At 40.9% G+C, this 23,290-nt stretch overlaps 2 protein-coding genes across 6 annotated transcripts; both read right to left on the reverse strand.

Annotated features, from left to right (window-relative positions):
• Window positions 1-4,208: 4,208 nt before the first annotated feature.
• LOC119129029 (tubulin alpha chain-like) lies at window positions 4,209-22,559 on the reverse strand. Of its 5 annotated transcripts, XM_037262005.1 has the most exons (6): window positions 22,556-22,559; window positions 16,462-16,468; window positions 12,215-12,220; window positions 6,802-7,021; window positions 6,592-6,740; window positions 4,693-5,670 (listed from the first exon to the last, which is right to left on the reverse strand). In XM_037262005.1, the coding sequence occupies exons 3-6, from the start codon at window positions 12,215-12,217 to the stop codon at window positions 4,693-4,695; spliced, it is 1,350 nt and encodes a 449-aa protein (XP_037117900.1). In that variant the 5' UTR covers window positions 12,218-12,220; window positions 16,462-16,468; window positions 22,556-22,559. The 5 variants fall into 5 exon arrangements, with proteins under 5 accessions (XP_037117902.1, XP_037117904.1, XP_037117899.1 ...); XM_037262007.1 differs by lacking the exons at window positions 12,215-12,220; window positions 16,462-16,468; window positions 22,556-22,559 and adding exons at window positions 8,760-8,811; window positions 8,966-9,077 and having other exon boundaries at window positions 4,209-5,670; XM_037262009.1 differs by lacking the exons at window positions 12,215-12,220; window positions 16,462-16,468; window positions 22,556-22,559 and adding exons at window positions 8,760-8,808; window positions 8,966-8,981 and having other exon boundaries at window positions 4,209-5,670.
• Window positions 19,499-20,268, reverse strand: nanos1 (nanos homolog 1). Its single transcript, XM_037262010.1, has one exon. It carries the CDS (start codon window positions 20,177-20,179, stop codon window positions 19,502-19,504), a length of 678 nt encoding a protein of 225 aa, XP_037117905.1. The 5' UTR covers window positions 20,180-20,268; the 3' UTR covers window positions 19,499-19,501.
• Window positions 22,560-23,290: the final 731 nt, after the last annotated feature.

Here is a 23,290-nt window from a genome sequence, read left to right on the forward strand (position 1 = left end):
TTCTGAGGGGGAAAAAATATTCTTATGGAAAATATGTTTAATTTCATGGAACAAAACCATCATCATCAATGTTAGACATTTTGCAATAACAGAATATCTAGTAAGAGAGTAATAAAAAAGTAATAACCCAATTTGTGTCATAATGGGATTCGACATGCTACTTAGGTCAATTTGCAGCATGTGAGTAGCTTTCTTGGTCATCTTGTACAAAACCCAATTTTTGGGTTGACAACCGCATTTTATGGTTTGTGTTTGAAAAAAAGCTTCGCTTGACTATTTGTTTCGCTTTAACAGATGAGGTGAAGATATAAAGTCTATATATATATATAATATATATATATTTTTTTATATTTATATTTTTTATATATATATTTTTTTCTTCTGTAGATATATTTTCTCTCTCTCTATACGTATATAAATCTATATCTATATATACACATATATACACACACATATATACACACATATATACGTATATACACACACACACACACACACACACACACACACACACACACACACACACACACACACACACACACACACATATAATATATATATATATATATGATTTAGGATTTTGAGAAATTGTGCAAAGAGTTGGGGGAAAATCATTTGAATTCTTATGGCATTGAGGGGTCCACATGGAAGTTGGTTCAGTGATGTCACAGGATTATGAGGGGTGCTTGGAGAAATTTACCAAAACGTTAGTGACCACTACTTTTAGTAAACTGGCAGCGGCATGTTAATGGTCTTATCAAGAGCAGCAACACCAAAAGTGTGCTCAGTGTGTCATGTTTGTATGAAGACACTTGGCCATTCTTGTGTGTGTGTGTGTGTGTGTGTGTGTGTGTGTGTGTGTTGGGGGGGGGGGCGATTGGTTGTTGCCGGGCGGGATAAAAAGAGGTGTGAAGAAGGCCAACTGCTGGAGGTCGGCAAAGGGTTGCGCTTACCGCTTGAAAGAAGACAACGACGGAGGAGGAGAAGCACAGGCCACTTGACACATGCGTACACACAAACATGCAACTCAATGGTTGACATTTGTGTGTTTGAAGAGAAAAATGCTACGAGGTCATTATTTTTTTTTTTTAAAAACAAGTTGCTTATTTTTCATAAAAAAGTCACACAAACATTAAACTGAAAAAGGCTACAAGATCATTATTATTTTTTTAAAAACAAGTTGGTTATTTTTCATAAAAAAAAAACATGTTTTGAAAATGATTGATTTTCCCAAGAGAAAAAAGTCGCATGCTATTCTCAAAACAATCGGTTTTAGACTTTAGAGAAAGTCACATATTTTGGGGGAAGAAAACTTGAGGTTGAAAGTAGTGTATTTTCAAGGACAAAAGTCATGATGAAGCATTTAAAAACATTTGGAAATGTTTACTTATCATATTTTATGTTGAGTAAAATAGTATTTGAACAAATATTGATTTTATATAAATTAGAAGCTCCACTGTAATTTTGTCTTTCTTAATGTTTAGTGTCTTTGCGAGCACAGCTTTGTAAGAAGTGACTTTTGACCTCTGTTGCCAACATGGTGACAATATGGTGGCTGAGGGGCTGGGGTGGAGGGGCTTGTCTATTTTATGTTATGTGTTGGAGGACATCAATCTTTCACTAATTCCTCCAAGTGTGAAAGGGTCTTGGTGGTGTCAGCCAAAGCAGGAAGATGGTTCCCGCCGGTGCTATTGAGTGAGGGGCGGGCAGGGCGGGATTGGGGGGAATCGGCAGACCCTCTGGCCAACACCTTCGGAAAGGCCCGGCCAGATGGTGACGGCATTAGCTCCACAAAGGGCGTCTAATTAGACCCACAATAGGGAGAGAAAGGCCGCCAGATACGGCATGTACGTAACACGCACACTCACTTGTGCTCACCCAGCCACCCATGGATTTATAAACCAGACAAATGGGGGTATTGCATATATATATATGTGTGTGTGTGTGTGTGTGTGTGTGTGTGTGTGTGTGTGTGTGTGTGTGTGTGTGTGTGTGTGTGCGTGTGTATATATGTATAATATGTGTATATGTATATGTATGTATATATATATATACAATACATATACATATATATTATATATGTGTGTATATATGTATATATGTGTATATATGTATACATATATGTGTATATATGTATACATATATATATATATATATGTGTGTATATATGTATACATTATATATATATATATATATATATGTATATATATATATATATGTGTGTGTGTATATGTATACATATATATATATATGTGTGTATATATGTATACATATATATATGTCATATATATGACAGGATGCCTGAGATGGCACACACACGCTCCTCCCCCCCCCCCTCCCAGCAGTCATATAGGGGGCTATGACTTTATTAGCCCTCATTAACACAAATTAGAACACTTGAGCTCCCCTATCCTCAGCCTCCACCCTCAACAGCAGCGATGACAAATTGAATTAAGTGTTTGGAAACAAGTCAATCCCCCTCCCCAGCCAGGCGGCAGCCATATTGCGTTGACATTCATTGCAGTCAGGAGGGTGTCCCAGGGGGGCGTAAAGAAGAAGAAGAAAAAGTGCTATTATGGGGAAGTAGGTGGAATAATTTAAGAGGCAGTGAATTCCTTTGGCGGATGCTCCCGGCCGGGGCGGGTCCCGACTTAAGTTGGCCGAGTTAAGTGAGCCATTAACCGCCCCGCCAGATGCTTCTATTTAAACACTGGCCGACACTTGCTTTTTATCTTTCCCTTTAAAATGGCAAAACAAATATCATATTCACACTGGAATTTTAAATTTTATAGTTAATTTACAAACACATTTATTTTTATAATTATGTTTACATCCCAAACAGTTAAGAAAAATAAGTACAATTATTTTTAGATTCTCGAGGGTTAAGAAAAATAAATACATTTTCAGTGTATTGAAAATGTTTATATTTCCAAAAGGCATATTAAACTGTTTTAATATGCCAACCCTTTTCTAAACAAGTTTTATATATTACATTTTTTTACTTTCAATACTTGTTACATTTCAGGTTATTTCAAAAGATTTTTTTTATAGTCCAGCTATTTTTTTTTTAATATGGCAGCTATTTGCCATTGAATTGTTTTATAAAGTTAAACACTCGTCAATTAACATATTTCACCATTTTTTTTAAACATGTCAGGTATTTTCTATCATTCCAATCTAACCGTTATCTGAAGCTTATGCAATTTTATTCATTATTTCCTCGCAAATATAGCCAATAAAAATCATTTGATGTTTTGAAATCTGAATGAAGCGACAGTCTAAAAAGTCCTGCGTTCTCAGTTTTTCTTGGGCTAAAGTGGTGAAACACTGACACTTAGAGGCCAATTGGAAAATTACAAGCTAGTGAAATTCCACCAGAAAACGAGATTTTGGAGTTTTATTTACATGAAGCTGCTAAAATATGGAAAAGACATTGAAAAAAATGAAGGGTACACATTATATATACATATTTACATATCCAAACATGTTTATACTTCATAAAGCCATGCAATTACATTAGTCTTCATTAAATTTTCTGTTTCTGAAAATGATGTAAGCTTAGGGGTTTTGTTCATTGACTTTCAATTTATATGATCAAACAATATGCATTTTATCAACTAATACTCGAGAGTGTAATTAAATTAGAGGGAACTCACAAGCAGTCGATGTGAGTTTCATCCTTTCGGTGTCGCTGTTGCTCCACAATTCTCATACTGCTCCCTGCTCCTGTTCCTCACCTGGAGGCTAGACAAAAGAGAGTAATCACATTTTGAGAGGAAGCTGCATTTTTGTCATTTCCTGCACAAACTGCAAACACATGGCTTGCACTACCCACATGGAATTTACAACATTCGCAATGAAAAGGAGAAAAACACAGCTAATCCTGTTGCGGGTCGTTTGGGGTACTGAAGCCTATCCCATCTGACATCGGGCGAAAGGGAGAACACACCCTATAGTGGTCGCCTGCCAGTCGCAGGGCACAGAAATATTTTTAATTGGGGAAAGTAGTACATTTAAAAAATGTGGCTTTGTAAGGGCAAGCCAAGCCAAGTAGATTTTCAATTAGATCACAGTTCAACAGCTTGGTTAGATTTTTTTTTTTTTTTAATTCAAGATGGACCACATTATTCTGAGAAATATTTCACTGAATATAAAAATATTACATATTACTCAATCATTAACTGTCCCAATGAATCAAGCAAGGAAATTTGGCGGAACACCCTGATCCATTTTTGCAGTTTCACAGAGAACAATTCAGGCTTCCTGAATTTTAAGACATGGTCATCTTTTAGATAAATACTCATTTCACATTACGTGACATAAAAAACTAGAGCTTCCTCAAAAAAACAAAATAACAATATTTACATTTTACGTGTAAGTATCTTTTCAATTTTCTTTTTCAGATTAGACAGTATTTGATTGGTGAACTTTTTTTTTTTAACAATTTCATTTAAAACAAAATATTTCAGTTTTGACAACTCCAGCATTTTTTAAATGAACCTTTTGAATTTCGAGACCACCAAAATACATACAATTTCATTTTACAAAGTTTTCTTCATATTCCATTTAAAACCAAATTCAAACAATATCCATTCGTGTCAATTTCTGTTGGCGGAGCACATGTCTCTTTAGCCCCCGATCCATGTTTGCCATTTCAGTCAAATCCAAAGTTCCTGAACATCTCGTGAAGTTTCAAAAATATTCCGCTTCCTCTAGGACGTCGTCCACAGAGTCGGCGCCGACCTCTTCATAGTCCTTCTCTAGGGCGGCCATGTCCTCACGGGCCTCAGTGAACTCACCCTCCTCCATGCCCTCGCCCACGTACCAGTGTACAAAGGCGCGCTTGGCATACATCAGGTCAAACTTATGGTCCAGGCGGGCCCAGGCCTCAGCGATGGCAGTGGTGTTGCTGAGCATGCACACGGCCCGCTGTACCTTGGCCAGGTCGCCTCCAGGCACGGCGGTGGGCGGCTGGTAGTTGATGCCCACCTTGAAGCCGGTGGGGCACCAGTCAACAAAATGGATGCTGCGCTTGGTCTTGATGGAGTTGATGGCGGTGTTGACGTCCTTGGGCACCACGTCGCCACGGTAGAGCAGGCAGCAGGCCATGTACTTACCGTGGCGCGGGTCGCACTTCACCATTTGATTGGCCGGGTCGAAGCACGAGTTGGTGATCTCGGACACGGACAGCTGCTCGTGGTAGGCCTTCTCCACTGAGATCACCGGCGCGTAGGTAGCCAGTGGGAAGTGGATGCGTGGGTAGGGTACCAGATTGGTTTGGAATTCCGTCAGGTCCACGTTCAGGGCGCCGTCGAAACGCAAGGAGGCGGTGATGGACGACACAATCTGGCTGATCAATCGGTTTAGGTTGGTGTATGAGGGACGCTCGATGTCCAGGTTCCGGTGGCAGATGTCATAGATGGCCTCGTTGTCCACCATGAAGGCGCAGTCCGAGTGCTCCAGGGTTGTGTGCGTGGTCAAGATGGAATTGTACGGCTCCACCACAGCGGTGGACATCCGGGGGGCCGGGTAGATGGCGAACTCCAACTTGGATTTCTTGCCGTAGTCCACGGATAGACGCTCCATCAGCAGTGAGGTGAAACCTGAGCCTGTGCCACCGCCAAAGCTGTGGAACACCAAGAAACCTTGCAGGCCGGAACACATGTTGGCCTAGTGATACACAAATGAGAATGTCTTTTCCCTGCCAAAATTCAGACTTTGATACGATACTGAAACAAAACTACGGCATAAATCGAAGACATCGGGAAAATTACTAAAAATATGTCGTATCCTTTCATTTTGAGTGGCAAGACATCAAGTTACAGCAGTCCCCAGAATATTGTTTGAGACTTGAATTGAGTTCAACAACAAAGTTTTCACCATGCCAGGATGAATGGGTATGATGTTGTTTTGTGTTAACTCCTTAGTAGTTGAATAAATACTACATTTTAAGTAAAAAAAAAATATTTAGCGTGATTTTAATCTCATAGTTATTATTTCCATAATTGTCGAGCCCTGCTACATTCTATTTAAATATTTGATGTTTTGAGTTCGGACTGCGGGCGGCACGGCACGGTGGAGCACTGGCGAGCACGTCCGCCTCACAGTTCAGAAGTGACTGACTGGAGTTTGCACATTCTCCTCGTCCCCGTGTGGGTTTCCTCTGGCTTCTCCGGTTTCCTCCCACGTTCCAAAAACATGCATTGGTAGGCCGATTGAGCACTCCAAATTGCCCGTAGCTGTGAGTGCGAGTGCTCATGGTTGTCTACTTTGTTTGTCTATGTGTACAGAGTGGTTGGCTGGGGAGCAGTTCAGTGGGTCCGCCTATTGCCCGAAGTCAGCTGGGAAAGGCTCCACACGCCCGTGAAACTCGTGGGATTAAGCGGTTCAGAAAATGGATGGATGAAGTTAGAATTGTGGCCACAGAACAAATTAAAGTCACAACTGCATGTTTCTGCCTAATCTGTGATAAGTAACAGGTTATTTTTTTAGGGGTAAAAACTGCAGTTAGTCCAAGGCCAGATACATACAGAACACAATCGATAGTGAGCTTCCCCAGGCCACATTTGCACCTTCCAAAAAGTTACTCACCAATTTGCGTATTCTGTCAGCTACCAAGTCAATGAACTCTCTGCCGATAGTGTAGTGTCCGCGGGCGTAGTTGTTGGCCGCATCCTCCTTACCTGTGATCAGCTGATCTGGGTGGAAGAGCTTACGATAGATTCCGGTACGCACTTCGTCTACAGATAAGATCACAGTAAGTCAACTTGGACTCGACAAATCAGCCGTGGGTGTTGTTACCAATGACGGTGGGCTCCAGGTCAACAAAAACCGCCCTGGGGACGTGCTTTCCGGCTCCGGTCTCGCTGAAAAAGGTATTGGAGGAACTGTCGCTTCCAATGGCCATTTCGCCGGGCATCTGGCCGTCCGGGAGGATGCCGTGCTCCAGGCAGTAAAGCTCCCAGCAGGCATTGCCGATCTGGACGCCAGCCTGGCCCACGTGTATGGAGATACACTCGCGCTACGGAAAGAAAACAAATCTTTATACGACTTCCGGAAAGGATAAGGGAGCTTGGAATAACCTCAGACCATCCCGACTGCAACGTCCTCGAACAAAGCCAACAATCTTTTTGGCGTTTTGAACAAAAACAGGTTTACAACAAATGTAAGTCATTCCCTCTGAGGAAATGGCGGGGAATCAACTAAAATGACATGGTCAAACCATAATGGAGTCCCGTTCATTTCAGACATGGAATCTTGACATTTTTTTGGGTCATTCTGTAAAACTTGTGTCACGAGGCAGTTGGTTTTTCCCTATCCAGGGGGCGCAAATAGGTTAATTCTTTTGACCCCTGATGACCCCTAAAGTTAGTTGCTGGGAGAACAAAACAAAAAAAGAAATTAAGACAAACTATTGTTGTTGAACTTTCCTATAAAAAAATATATATGGTAGTTATTTCTTACAAAAAAGTAAACTATTGCTGGTGAACTTTCCTATCCAGAAAAAAAACTAAAGAGAACAAAAGACAAGCTTGTCTATGATGTACTTTCCAGAAGACGACCAAGCTACCATGAATCGGGAACAAACTATCGATATTGCCCTTTCCTAAAACGATTTTTTTTTTGCCCGTACTGTACACTACAAGGTAAGCACCCAACTATAACATTTGACACATCGTCACAGTCCTAGTTGGAATGATATTCAACGGTCATTATTCCAACTGAGTCACTCAACCCAAAAATGCAGACTCAAGCAAGAGCTCACAATATAATGATGCTCGAAAACACCAAGCATCCACACAAAAAAGCCTTTTTCACACTCACCATGTCTCCTGAAGCAGAAGTTTGTGAGGATTGGAATGAAAAGGCTGCAGTGACAGTCTTAGCTGTCACAGATGTTTAGAGTCTTGCTTTAAGGAGCAAGATGTTCTTTTTTTTTTCTTTTTCTTTTAGAAAGCTAAGCTAGGTGTTAATTCCAATTGGTTGAGAAGCTTTGCGAGTCCTTTTCTTTTTCAAAGAGGTCTTTTCGTCAAGAGCATGCTCACTGGCGTCCTCTGACTGTATACCTCCACTTTTTAGCTGCAATTTAATTCACATTCATTATAGTGTTACATCACAAGCTTGAATAAAACATACTAGCTGGCTGTTATGGTTCGTGTCACTTTTCTACAACCCTTTTCCTCAGAATTTTCATGTTTGTTTGATTTTTAACTGATAATATTGTGATAGTGTTTTTCTTAACAAGGTCATTGAACGCATCACCAGTATTGATGAAACAAAGGCTTGCAATGTAAATAATTGGTTTGCAAATTTAATTGGAGGTATATGTTCTGTGTGACAACATGTCCATGCAAACGCTGTATCTCTGAATATTGTAGGATTGTTTTTATGCAATAATGGCATTTTGTACTTGTCATGTTTGTGAATACCTACCCAATAAAACATCAGCATTAATCCCCCCGTTTCAGCTATCTCCGAATGTTGCAGGTTTGTTTTAGTCATGAAAAAAAGGTTTTGCTAGGAAGAAAGCTTTCTAAATTTGATGATACTGTGCATGCTTTTCAATGATTAGCGTCTTTATCCTGGTGATTTACATACATTAGCAATAAAGCAAGCTCTATGAATGATAATGGCAACTATACCTGTCACAAAACGGTGGTTATGCCCCAAAAGCATAAAATGGTTGAATAACTTAATGCCTTTTTTAGAACTCAAAAAGTGTGATAAAAATGGTCTTGGTGAACGGGAGGAAAACCTACCAATGAACGTGAACTCCTGCTTTCGCTGTATACCGGGGCAGGTAGGTTTCTGCTACATTAGACCCTTCTAAAAGTTACGAGGGATTCGAAATAATACATGCTCTTCCCGGTTGATTATCTTTAAACCAGAGCGGGTGATTTTCGCCATTAGGGTCAGATGACACCTCGCTTGTGACGTAATATAAACATGATATTTAAACGCTAACGTTCTCTGACGTCACTCCACCGCTTATTGTGTCGTTTTGATACAAAGTTACTCCTGTGTGACGCCACTCTGGCATATATCAGCGCCCAAGCGCTTTAATTACCGACTTTTTGGGTACGAAAACGCCATTAAACGGACAAGTTAAGCATCGGGTGACGAACCCGGAAGTTAGCTGTGCTACTTTCAGGAACACTATGGAAAAAGCAGCTTCCACGCCAATAAAAGTCGGTGCTTTGAAAAGCAACGAAAATACTTTGTTGAGAAAATTTGCCGGGCCACGGATGACCAAGGAGTTCCTGAAGAATCACTGCAAGCAAAACAGGCTCTACTGCACGCCGTATTTAAACGACACGCTCTACCTTCACTTTAAGGGGTTCTCCATCATCGAGAACTTGGAGGAGTACACTGGGCTCAAGTGTCTATGGCTCGAGAGTAATGGGCTCCAGCGCATTGAAAACCTGGATGCGCAGATCAATCTGCGCTGCCTGTTCCTGCAGCAGAACCTGATCCATAAGCTGGAGAACCTAGCGCCCATGCAGAAACTATGCTCCCTGAATGTCTCCAACAACTACATCAACACCATCGAGAACATCTCCTGCCTTCCTCAGCTTAGCACCCTGCAGATTGCCCACAACAAGCTGGAGGTGGTCCATGACATCCAGCACCTAAGCGAATGCGTTGCACTCACAGTTCTGGACCTATCGCACAACCTGCTCCATGAGCCAGGGATTCTCCCCATCTTGGAGGCCATGCCTGAACTCCGCGTCTTGAATTTGATAGGCAACAAGGTGGGGACCATTATTCCCAACTATAGGAAGACACTAATCGTCCGCCTTAGGCATCTCACCTTCCTGGACGACCGGCCCGTCTTTCCTAGGGACAGAGCCTGCGCCGAGGCCTGGGCCCTGGGTGGTCTCGAATTGGAACGCAAGGAGAGGGAGCAATGGGACACCCAGGACCGGAAGAAAATACAGGAGAGCTTGGATGCTTTGGCTTTGATTAAGAAGAAAGCACAGCGGAGACGGCGCCTTAGAGAGGAAGCGGAGCGAGGTGAGCAATTTTGATGTACAATGCTAAATTGTCATTATTCTAGAGATTAACATCTACTTGTCTTTTCCTAGGTGACTCTGAGGCATCCACCACTTCCTCATGTGAGGAATCGGCTTCAGAGAACATCCAAAGCTTTGTACAGGACACACTAAATGCCCACGATGAGTTCCACCAAAGTCAAACAAAGCGCAATAAAACCCAGGAAGATAAGGACTCAGACTTGGAGCAGCTTGATGAAGGGCTGCTTCTTGGCAATGAAGCACAAAGAGAACTTTTTACTGGCGTAAACCATGACGACCCGAAGCTTCCTTTGGTTAGGGTAGCTTCTGAAAAATATAGTCCCGGTCTTTTAGAGGCTAGACTGGTGGCTGAAGAGCTGCTGCAAATTGAAGACCTTCCTGCTCTTGAGAATGTGGAACCGCTTGTTGACAACATCCAGAGCTTTGTACGGAACCCATTGGAAGCCAACAAAGGGTTTCTCCAAGGCCATTCAATCCCACAAGCTGAGGAAAACCAGGAAAAGGGTGAAGATTCTAAATCAAAACAGCTTGAAGAAAACGTAGAGAATGACAATCAACATAAAATGTCCAAGACAGATATAGAACATGCACAGCGAGGTGATGATGAGCAGGAGCAGGATCTTGTCTTTGAAGAGGGAAGAGAATCTATTACAATTTTAAACCCAGAGCAGAAGCTCTCTTCCGTGAAAGTAGATTCCCTTGAAGAGCCAAGTGTTCTGGAGGATTCTGTGTTCCTTCATCTTGATGATATTCTTGATGATTTGAAACCAGATGCTGAGAATATTGGGAGCCTTCTGCACAACACTTTGGAGGCCCATGAGGAGAACGTCCAAGATCAAACAATACCGCAGGCTGATAAAGGCCATGAAAAAGGTGAAGACTCCAAACCAGAGAAGCCTGATGGAGCACTGGAGGCCAAAGAGATGTCTGAGGTAGAGGAACATGATGAAAATGCTTGGCAGGTGGGTAGAGATGAAGGTCAGGTCCTTGACAATGAAGCAGGAAGAGGACCTACCGCAATTATAAACCCCCAGTGCCAGCATATTCAGCTTCCTTTGGAGACATGTTCTCCTGAAGAACTGCAAGATCTAAGTTCACTTATGACAGGGCTGCAGAATACAGAGTTACCGAATATTGATGATCATGTTAAGGATGTCAAATCACCTGCTGAGAACATCCATGTTGAGGAAACATTGGAGGCCAGTGAGCAGTTTCTCCAGATTCAAACAATACTGGAACCTGATGAAATGAAGGAACAAGACAAAGATTCCAAATTAGAGCAGCTTTGTGGTTTGGAGATCAGAAATAAAGGAGAGATGCCTGAAGAACAGAAAAAAGCTCAGCTGGTGGATGTAGAGGAGGATCACGTTCTCGCAAATGAACCAAGAAGAGAATCTAGTATGACATTTGTCAACTCTGAGCCCCAGGAGAACCATACTGATCATAACCTTTATCTTGAAGATGTGGAACCAGCTATTGAGAGCAGCAATAGACTTGTGCATGACACACTTGAGGCTAATGAGGATAGTCACCAAAGTCAAACAAGACTACTGCACATTGATCATCCTGTTCTTGAGGATGTCAAACCACCTACAGACATCATTCAAGGTTTTGTTCAGGACACACGACAGGACCACAAGAAGGTTTCTGAAAGTCAAACAACAGAGCCATCTGATGAAGACAAAGACTCCAAATCAGAGCAGTTTGATAAAGGATTAGAGACCAGAGCTGAAGAGGATTCATGTGAAGAACAATCTCAGCAGGCTGATGGAGAAAATTATGTTCTTTGGGATGAAGTATTATTAGAACCGATAATATCTCTAGACAATGAGCATCAGGAGACACTGCTTCATTCAGTAGTGGTGGAATACCCTAAAGGGCCACAAGATCCCTGTCTAGAGGGGACCGGACAACCGAATGAAATGCTGTTTTGTATTGATAATCATCCTGATCTTAAGCATGTAGAATCAACAGCTGTGACCATCAAATGTCTTGTGCAGGACACATTGGAAGTCCATGATGACTTTCTTCAAAGGGAAATACCGCAATCCAATGAAAACCTGGAAAAGGATATAGCAACCAAGTCCAAGCAGCTTGACAAAGGATTGGCAATTAGAATTCAAGAGTTCATGTCTGGAGAACAGAAAGAACAAGTTCAAGAAGCGGACGGAGAGAAGAACCATGTTCTTGATGATGCATTAACAGCAGAACCTACAACAATTGTTAATCATGAACATAAGGAGAACCAGCTTCCTTCTGTGAAGGTTGAACCTTCTGAAGAGCCACTCAGGACCCACGTTGAGGATGGAGTCTCACTGCATATTGATTGTCTCAATCTTGAGAATATAAAACCACTTTCCGCGAACATCCGTAGCCATGAGTTTGTTCGAAGTCAAACGACACAGCAATCCGATGAAAACCAGAAAAACTGGAGTGAAGGATTGGAGATTGAGATTAATGATCAAATGTCCGAGGATGATGAAAAGCAGATTTGGCAGGTGGATACAGGGAAGGATCTTGTTCTCGTGGATGAAATAAGACAAATCGAGCAACCAGAGCACCAGGATGAGCATTTTTCCACAGTGTGGATTGACTATTCTGAGGGGTGGCAGGATGCAGTGCCGCTCTGCATTGATGATATTCTTCTAGAGTATATGCAACCATCAGGTAAAACTATTCAAAGTTTTGTGAAGGACACACTCTTGGAGGCCCAAGAGGAGATACTCCAAAGTCAAACAACATTTCAATCTATTGAAAACCAGGAAAACAATAACCACTCTGAAGCAGAGCATCAAGGTGTAGGTATGGAGGCAGGACTAGAGATGATTAAAGAACTTGGAGAGCAAGATCAGAAGGCTGATGGAAAAGGAGCTCAGGTTCTTTCCGGTGAAGTGGGAAGAGAACCTACAATAATTATAAACAGTCAGCACTGGGAAAGCCAACTTCTTTCAGCGATGGCAGATTTTCTTGAAGAACCACAAAGTTCTGACCCGCAGGGTAAAGCATCCCTTTCCATTGATGACATTCTTCTTGAAGATGTGCAACCACCCTCAGAGAACATCCACAGCCTTTTGCGGTACACACCGGAGGTCCGTGAAACAATACCATGTATCGAAGAGTTCAAGTCTGAAATGGAGGTTGAGATGAAATATATGATTTCTGGGGACAAGGAAGAAAAGACCCAACATATGGATAAAGGGGAAATCCAAGAGACTGAACTTTTCTTGATGACCTTTGATTCTGAGGAACCACATAGCCTAGGTCTGCAGGGACCTGGACTGGACGGTGTAGAGTCGCTGCCCCTTGAGGTTTTAGAAATGTCCTTCCCTCAACAGGTGTTCAAAGCAGAAGTCCTATCAGAAGATGGTTGTGAAGCTGGATCAGTCTGGAGAGACATCCTCACTTATGGGCCAGATAATAAATCATTGTTTTTAATGTCTGGATCCTCCGAGTCACCAGAACCACCGCATGATTCATCTCTGCTGTATCCAGAGGATATTGTGGACCCTTTAGATGTGGAACTAGAGGAAAATTCCAACGCCATCCAATTGTCTTCTCCGGCCCGCTGTTTCATCGTGGAGCTAGAATGACCAGATATCCTCACAGCACTTTAGATTTATTTTTTTGTACGTATGCACTTAAATTTGATTAAGTTCATATGCGACAGTACAGAATAAACATCAGAAGCAGTTGCAGAGTGACACACCTTTTAAGTTTTTTTTTTTTTTTTACAATGAAAACTGCGTAAATGAGTAATTGTGATTAAAAACACGCTGGTTTGTTTGAATGAAAACTGAATTTCTGTCATTTGTCAAAAGGGACACGAGTTTTGGGGACTTGGTCATTTCATTTCTACGGGTAAGTAAAAACTATTTTACTTTAAGGTATGTCCCAATCATAAATAGATTAATGAATTGATTTAAGAGGGAATTTAGTCCATGTATACAAATGAAAGATTAATTGTTTTTAAGCAATACACCAATGCTGTGACATTCCTTTAAATAAAAAAAATATAGGGACAAAATTACTCTTCTGCAAAACTCCATGTATTAGCACAAAGGGGAAATCGATCAAATCAATTACGTCAGTGTCATGCTGGAGTACAATATTTTAGTCCAATCTGTTGTTTGGGGGTCTTACATAATACACCAGAGAAATGAATCCCTCACTTGAAAATGGCCACGCCCCGCCCCCTATAATGAAAACATTAAAAATGCTAAATTAACCATGCATATATTTTAAATGTTCCCCCTGATATTTTAAACGAGCTGTTGTAAAAAATTGAGCGGTGCCACATTATTTCTCGGGCCCCCTCCGACTCACCTCCCTCCTGGTTCTAAAAGATGCTATCCCTTTTCACCTCGCTTTTGTGCCCGTTCTGTGGAATGACTTTCATGCTTGGCTGCAGTCCAATTTTATCTCAGGGAGATGTTGCTAGGCGACAAACAGGGACGTCCTTATTGCCTGTGTGATGGGACCCATACACCATCACAACCAATATGCTACTTAATATCAGCGTCAACATGACTCACCTTACAAATACAGTATAGACGTAAAGTAACTCGGCACTGGAGACAATTGATTAACTGTTTGACTAGTTCAGAGTTTGCAGTGCAGGAATAAGATTTACAAGATGTTAATGTTAGTGGGAAAACAGATACGTTTTTAACTTAGATTTCAAAACATTTACACTTTGGGCTGACTAAAGCCATTTTCATGCAGCATAACAGCTAAATGTCGATTCACCATGTTTGCTTTGAATTCATGAGCTCCCCTGCTTGACTCTCCTTGATTTATAATCAGTTAAAGTAACGCTACAAATATTGCAAGTAGTTTTATCACGCATCCCACTTTTAATTTTTTTGTGAAGATTTAGGGGGAATAAAATAACAAAACTGAGCTATGTGCTTCTTTTCCATGTGCTCAGATGCATCATTGAGTCCAGGCACTCTGTCGGCTTATCTATTATCACTCCTTTATTCTTAGACACGACCATAAATAAACGAGGACAGCAGGGAACTTGTTTTTCCTCCCTTGTTCTTCCTGGAAATAAGGACTTTAATTTCTTTCAAATACCAATGTTTGGCCATTCTACTGAAATAAACAGGCCACTTGATGTGATTCATTCATTTAAACATCAGTCGTTATGTTCCTAAACGACAATTTGAACTTCGGCTTCAGAGTTGATGCATACTGCTTATCATTAACTACTAACACTGATTCATTTCTTTTTTGGGGGGTGCAAGACTGACTGCACTTTTTTAATGTTGGCTATTTTTAGGCTGCCCTTTGAAAGCTTAACAGCAGCAACAACAAGAGGCTAACGGCGGCCGTCAAGAAGACAAAAATAAGTCCAATAGTGAAAATGTGCTTATGTTCAGATACAACACAATCCAATATATCTTTATAGGTCACATGTGAGCCTCTGCCTGTGAGCTGTGGTCAATAGCAGCTCTATTTTGCCTGTTAATTAACAGCTGAAAGTCAGCGACTGCGGCAAAATACTCCAGTAAAATGACGACAATGGAGTTAGCCCACCATACTTGAATTATGTTTCTTTGTTTTTTCAATGAAGTCATGTAAAGTGGGAACCCTGGGAACTGTTTTAAATGGTGGAAAATAATATGCAAAATGTACCTCCTTGAAAAGCCTCCACGCCATTCATCAGACTTTGCTGTGCACTCAAGTCAGCCAGCTAAGACATATTGTACGTTCATGTAAGATACACATCATGTAAGTGGCTGGCGGGCTAACTAGATTAGATGGGGCCCGGTGTGTGCTGCGCAAATGCAGGCAGCAGCCTGGGGGGAATAATATGGCCAGCCTGCAACGCTAGCCTGCTGTGAGATTGCCAAAGCCAATTCCAGTCCCACTTAGTTGTCATGCATATTTAACGTTGTGGCTGAGGCTGGAGGAAATCGCATTAGGCTGCATGCAACTAAAGTTGTAAAGGAACATAGATTTCTGTAGGGCTATAGCATCGCCTAGCCTCGGTGTAGCGCCATCCTTAAGTGGTGCCTTGACATACGGGTACCTTGACTTACAAGTTTTTGGGGGTATTCATTATAGTTCATTGTAGTCATTGCTGGGCCAGAGATAATAATATTTAGATGACTAAAATTGCCAAAAGTACCTCCAAATATAATAATTTAGCGTTTTGTTTCTTTTGTTTGTTTCCAATTAAAATCAATTAAAATTAGATTTATAAGAATTTTTGTTTAAGGTATTTTGTTTTGGTTTTTTTTTCAAGTTCTCACAAGATTGCCAAAATGATGTGCAGAAATGATGCAGTAGGCCTGTACCTAAGCAGTTTTTAATTCAAAATGCAGATTATCATAATTATCATTATTGTTGTTATAAAACTGAAACAGTGTAATGATGATGCCAGACCAGTAGTTGGCGATATTCGATAACTTATCATCTTTACTTCGTCTCTTGGCGTCTAGCACTAAACATGAATCATAACAATTTGGTTAAAAAAATAAAATCACATAGACCAAGAAAAAGGACAAATATTTCATCAGTTTATTATTTCTCTAGTGAGTTCATATGTTTGTTATTCTGCACAGCAGTATACAGCCCAAAGAAATGTGGTCAAATATAAATAACAACAGTGTTTTCATCATCATCTTCTTCATTTAATCCAAACATCAACAATAACAACAACAAAGTATATTTTTCTAAAAAGTACGGGCATGTTCATTAGTATTTACACAACGCTCTTGGTAACGTTCTCTCTCATTGTGTTAAATGCAACAGAAATACAATTATGTTATACAAAGATCCAAAATACTATCAAAAACCCTTATTATAAATGGCATTCTATCAATAAACTGCCTTAGACTTGTTTTTTTTCTTTAAAGTACAAAAATCAGGTTGAGGTAGCACCCTCTTGTGGTCACTCTTTGTTCAAACACTGACATCACGCGCGCGCACGTACGCACGGGCACGCGCGCTTGCCAGCCTTCACCGTTGATTCCTTTGGTAAACTGTCAAGACAAGCGCAGTCCTGCATACATTCGCAACAGTCTTGAATGATAATTGTTGATTATTTGGGAACTCCTCAGTAAATCGGGCGTATGGTTGACATTCATTTGCTTGTCTCCAAGTGGGAAGAAGAAGCGCAAAATCCAGTGTGTCGGTGCCCTTATTTGGCAATGTAAACAAAAAGAAGGCGTTTGGCTTGGAAAAGCTTGGAGGGGGGGAAACCATTCCTAGGAGTAAAAGAACAGCAGCTCCCTAAAACAGAGGACACATTGTGTCCCACCCAGGCCCACCTCTGCAGACTCACTGTCAACTTTTGTGGGATCAAACAACTCCTGACCAGACACATTCTTTTGTTAAACCCTCTTGTTACTTGTGTTTTCTTAGGAACAGCAACAACGTCCGAGGGTCAAGTTGACCCAGGTGTTTTTTTAGAATGAGACAAAAGTGTCAGAAATGAAAAGCAAATAGTAACAAACATACCAAAAAGCAATTTTACATGTCATTGCTGTATTAAATCAATCATTTCAATTCCGTTTTCTGATGATCTGCTTTTATCAGGAAGTTTTATCGGGTCATTCTTCCCGTGGTGTGTTTAATGATCCAGAAGTGTCACATAAAAAACAAAATAAACAACTTTTATATGTCATCAATAGATCAATATCACTCTCATTGCAAATATATGAAACTAACTGCTTTCAGACAAGACGTTTCGCATACAGACTTGTTTGAAATGGAATTCAAAAATAAGAAAATATGTATTTAATAACTCGATAACTAATAATTTCATTGCAGATATGTAAAATAATGTTTTTGTTGAGAAGTTTCATAAGGGTAATTTTGACCCATGGCATGGTTCATGATCCATCAGTGTCAGAAATCCCAATAAAGATGTTTTACTGATTATCAGTTTAATAATTAATATTTGAAATTAACTCAGTTTGTGAAATGGTTCCAAATGGGTCAGTTTGACCCAGGGTATGTTAAATTACCCAAATCCAGTGTGTGTTGAATCGTCCAAAACTGAATGGAGAAATTCTAGTAAATATTGATTTACTCAAATGATAAATTTTGGATGCCAAGTGAAAGAAATATCATATGGGTCATTTTGACCAGGAAAGTGTGCCTTGATCCACTGTCTAGAACAGGGCGTGGTCGCAAAATGGATTGTTCATATGTCATTATTAACTCAGTGATTAACCATTTCACGGGTCCGTTTGACCCAGGGCTTGTGTGATGATCTAAAAGTCTCCAAATGGGAAGGGAAATGCAAGCAATCATTGTTTCATTGTTATGATTAACGTTACTTTGCAGAAGAAGTTCCATTTGGTTCAATTTGACCCCAGCTACGTTTGACAATCCCAAAGTGCCCCAACCCCAAAAGAAGATGAAAAAAAAAACAATAACAATAAGCGTTGTTTATGTGTAAGTAATCTACTAACTGTTTCATTGCAAATATTCAAACTTTTCTCAAGTTTTATATGGGTCAAGTTGACCTGCAACACAACAGGAGGGTTTTTAATGGCCAACAAAACTTTGGTTTTCTAAACAATGACAACAAAAGAGGTCAGCTTTGCTGCCAGATATACAAAAATAGTCATTATAGAAACATGACATTCAAATTCCACCTGCCCAAAAGACTAATATTTTTTTACTGTACATTGGTGTTTCTATACAGACTCATTAGCTCGCCAATGGCTACCCACTAGAAAAGAAAAAATCCAATGTACAAAGGCGTCTATGAGTGAATAAAGGAACTATAAAAATAGATCTGGATACATCAGGTGGTGTCCAAAGTGCGGCTCGTGAGCTATAATGTAACCAAATTTTTATGGTCCTGTTGCAGAAGAATAAAAGAATAGAAAAGTGAAAAAATATTTGATGATAAAAACTAACATTACAAAGGAGGTTTATGGCCAAACCCAAAAGTAAAGAAAAGAAATACCAAAATAGACAAAAGAGAAATAAAGAATTAAAATTTACAGGGTGACTGTAAATAGTTTAAAATAATAATAACAATAACCAAAACAGTATTAAATTGTCTAAAAATAAAAATTAACATGACAGATGATGTTTAGGACCACACTTAAAGGGTTTTTTTTTTTTTAAAAAGACAAGAAAAAAAGAAGAAAAATTAATATGCATGAAAAATGACCCAAAAAGTTTGCTTTGTTGCCTAAAACACAAAACATACAGTATTTAAAAATATATATATTTAACTGCTTAAAATATTCCAACTTACACTGGATTGGTCTAAATATGATAATGTTGTATATATTTTGCTGGACACCCCTGCATGAATGTATGTGATACAAGTCTAAATAATAGAAACAGTCATCTGCAAATTGTTCAGTGCAATTCTTCATCATACTCTTTGTCATACATAGTCGTATTTTCTCTAATATTTCTCTCTTGCTCTCGCTCTCTCTCTCTCTCACTCACTCTTTCACCCTCTCTGCTCTTCCTCCCTTTTTTTTTTATTTTTAGAATATTCTCATCCGCTTACCCCCCACAGCCCGGCCGCCCTTGAGTGGCCTCTGCGGGGGCTGCTCCTTAGACAGAGGGCAGTACTTGATGGTGTGCGCGTTGTCCCCGTTGGCGCTGCAGAGCGGGCAGGTGTACGCCCGCAAGATGGGGCACACCACCCGGCCATCGGGCGTCTTGAGGACGTGCGAGCCATACACCTCCTCGGGGGCGCCGTTGTTCCGGCAGAAGACGCAGATTTTGGGCTCCAGTTTAGCGCGCACGGACGCAGGCTTGCCGCGGGTCCTCATGCGCTCAAAGCCGGAGAAGCAGCCGTGCGCCTCCCGCTCCGGCAGCTGGCTCTGGAAGGGGCTGAGGATGGAGAAACGCTCCTTGAGCTCCGCGACGCAGCCCGGCGATGGGGGCGTGGCGGGCGCGCATCCGAAGCAGTAGCAGCAGCCGCCGCCGCCGCCGCCCTCCAGCGCGCCGCCTTCGCAGGCGCAGGCGCACTCGGGTGCGTCGTCCAGCCCCAGCGTGGCCTTCAGAGACTCGGTGATGGAGTTGGGGCTCATGTGGGGCATGCTCAGCTTGGGGTTCTTGGTGACCAGCGTGGTCAGGCCCAAGTAGTCGTTCCAGAAATTAAACGTGTAGTCGTAGGGCCCTCTGGCGCTCAAGTAGTTGTGATTGAGAAAATCCATGCTGGCCGGGAAACGAGAAGAATAAAATCCTCCCGGACGGTGTGGTATTTCCAGTGTGGTGGTCTCATCTGAGCTCTCAACCCTCGCTCTGGGCCTTATAAGGAGGGGGAGAGTGGGAGTGAGAGGTGGGCGCGGCTTGCTCGGAACCACGTTGTGGACCACGACTGCTTTTTTCATCTCCGCACTCACAAACAGTAGCTATTTTTATGAGAAATAGAGAAACCAAACGCGGTGGGACAAAGTATACTGCATTGTCATTGTCGTCTGGAATGGAATACAAAAGAAAGCCTTTATTATCCTTGGTGACTTTTTTCATAAATATTTATAAAACACTCTTGTAAAACAGGACTAAATTATGCAGTAACGCACAGTGTTGAGAAATGAATTTTTTTTTTTTTCATATACTCAGCAGGAGGTGGTGGAGTAGTCCATAAGTGGAAGTCGTAATGCAATTTCAAAATGACATAGAGAAATACAGCAAAATGACAAGCACGCCTTGTTGGATATTGAAAGTCGAGTTACAAAACAAAAACAAACAATTCAAATAAACAGCGAGGGAGAGGGCACGCAGTGAACAACTGTTTCGTAGCACTCCGGACCACACTGTAAACAACATTGTGGAGTGACCAAATAGGAGAAACTCCTGTGAAGGCGATGTTTGGAAACAGCTTCCCGTTATAAAACATGAGAAAGTGTCCCAAAACTTTTAACCCTCAATCTTTAGTTGTTTGTTGTAAAGTAAAGTGTCTCTGTGTACAGCATTATTATTATTATTATTATTATTATAGAAAATGGCTGGATGGATGCATTATTATTATGCAGACTTCATAAAAAGGACCTTTTATCCATGATGTAAACAATTTAGTTCACCTTTCAACAGGGGGCAGTAGAGTGCAATCCCCATGAGTGAATGTCAACAAACATGGCATTAATGCAGCCAAAGAGAAACTGAGCTTCCCTGGCAGAGTTATTTGAATTCTTAGACTGTGTTTGATAGCGTCAATAATAAATGAGCGTTATTATCATTTCAAATAAATATTTTTGGACACAAAAATATCATCCGTATGTGAGCAGGTTTGCTGGGTGAAGTGTATATTTTGTTGGAATTGTTTACAGGCCTTAAATTTTTTATTACTATGGATCTTTCTTCAGGTACAATCCAGAGGTGATGTCAGGTGGAATCAAGGCTCTCTCTTCCTGCTGAGGAATGTTGGCAGTCGACCCCCGCCTTAAAACAAAGATAAAGTCGAGTGACTGGTGTTCTAATTAAAACTCCCAGGAAGGAACTCACTGACTTCTCATATGTGCCTGCCAGTGATCTAATAAGACACGCAAGCACGCTTCATTGGACTTTCTCCCTGTGAAGTATTGACTTCTCATTGGATTCTCACTCAGATGGGGCCCAAATTTTATGATGAAACATTAATATTGCATGTATTGCTTTTTCGTTAGTGTGTGCGTCCGCATGCGTGTGTGAGCGTGCAAGTCGATTCTTGCCTCGACTCTGTCTGAAATATTCATGGCCCGCATTATTCCTGTAATTGTTGAGACTAAGAAGGATTAATAATACTCGTGAAATAATTCCGTTGGCTGTTCCCTGGAGCCCCCAAGACTATATTGGAATGAGGAAGCCGCATTTGTGGTGGAATGATGCATAATATCACGGAATGTCTTGTATGATAACGGTTCACTATTCATCGATTCACCTTTTTGTATTTTTTTTCTGAAGAATACATCCCCAGCTATTCTCAGTTATTTAAATTTTCTGTGCTTTCTGGAACAAAGATGAGGGGAAAACTAGAGCCAGATATGGAGTTTTGGCAATTCCAACATTAAGCAATATCAAACTGATACAGAAAATGAAATAACGTCATTTTTGGTCCCTTAACGTTTAGAGCAGTAAAGATATGAAATCTAACTTTGTCCTTCATTATTTCATAATACATAATAGAGAGGAAAATCAGCAAAAATCGAAAAATTTGGTGAGACACTATAATTGAAAGGAAAAGCAGCAAAAATCGACCAAAGGAAACATAAGAACCTCCATATCTTTGTCTGACGTAGGTCAAGGTCAAAACTTGAGGATTCGCAGGTGTGACCAAATCAGCAGTAGCTACTAAAACATGTCAACACGTCTTTCAAATTATTAACAACTTGTCTCCCATTACGCGGAAAGATAATATGTTTTCGATGGACTCTGTCCTGTGGCCCCTCCAGAAATTAGTGTGTGTCCATGTTTATGTTTTGTGTAGCTACAAGACTGATTTGATTTGTTCTGCCCAGTGCGCCTCGTTTTTCTCTCCATAATAGCCAGTTTGTGTAAATAAAGGCCTCCTCCACTATTGACACTTACTGACACTGACACATCCCTCGAACTCCGTTTAAGCTAATAATAATTGAAGCCTCCTGCAGGCACAACACAGACTCACAAAAAAGCCACGTTGATGCATTTTTCATGTATTCCCTCCATTTTCGTGTTTACAGAGAGCAATATTGACTGCTCAGACAATACATAATGGGGTTCCACGAATTGCTTAAAAAAATCTATTTGCCGATATTGAGCGCTGTAATGAAGATGAATGCGGAATCAAGACCCCCTGTGGAATGGCCGCCACCCGCTAGCATTTGCCATTATGGTCACACATACATGCTTCCAATAAATCTGATTTGCATTTGCAGGCTTTCTGAGCAGTATTTTTACTTAATAACCACGTGTATAATGCCAAAGCAAGCACCTTGATTGCGCCTCCGGGCACTTGGTTAAAAGGTTGAAGGCTTTTATCACTTTGTGTTGACCTGGTGAAAAGAGCCAATGATCATTACTTTGTTTTTAAAAGCCAATTGTTGCTGCTTAGCTTAAAATCAGTCAAGTGTTGATAACATCCATCCATCCATCCATCCATCCATCCATCCATCCATCCATCCATCCATCCATCCATCCATCCATCCATCCAGCCATCCAGCCATCATTTTATTTTTATTTTTTTTATCGACGATCAATTAATTCAGGTCAAGACGCTTGTCCCGGTCACGTGACATGTCCCGCAAAGCTAGCAAAAATGAGTAAGAAATTAAAATTATTTTAAAAATTGGCGATTCTCTCCCAATTAC

The sequence above is a fragment of the Syngnathus acus genome, chromosome 10 (assembly GCF_901709675.1).
Source record: "Syngnathus acus chromosome 10, fSynAcu1.2, whole genome shotgun sequence".
Taxonomy (NCBI): domain Eukaryota; kingdom Metazoa; phylum Chordata; class Actinopteri; order Syngnathiformes; family Syngnathidae; genus Syngnathus; species Syngnathus acus.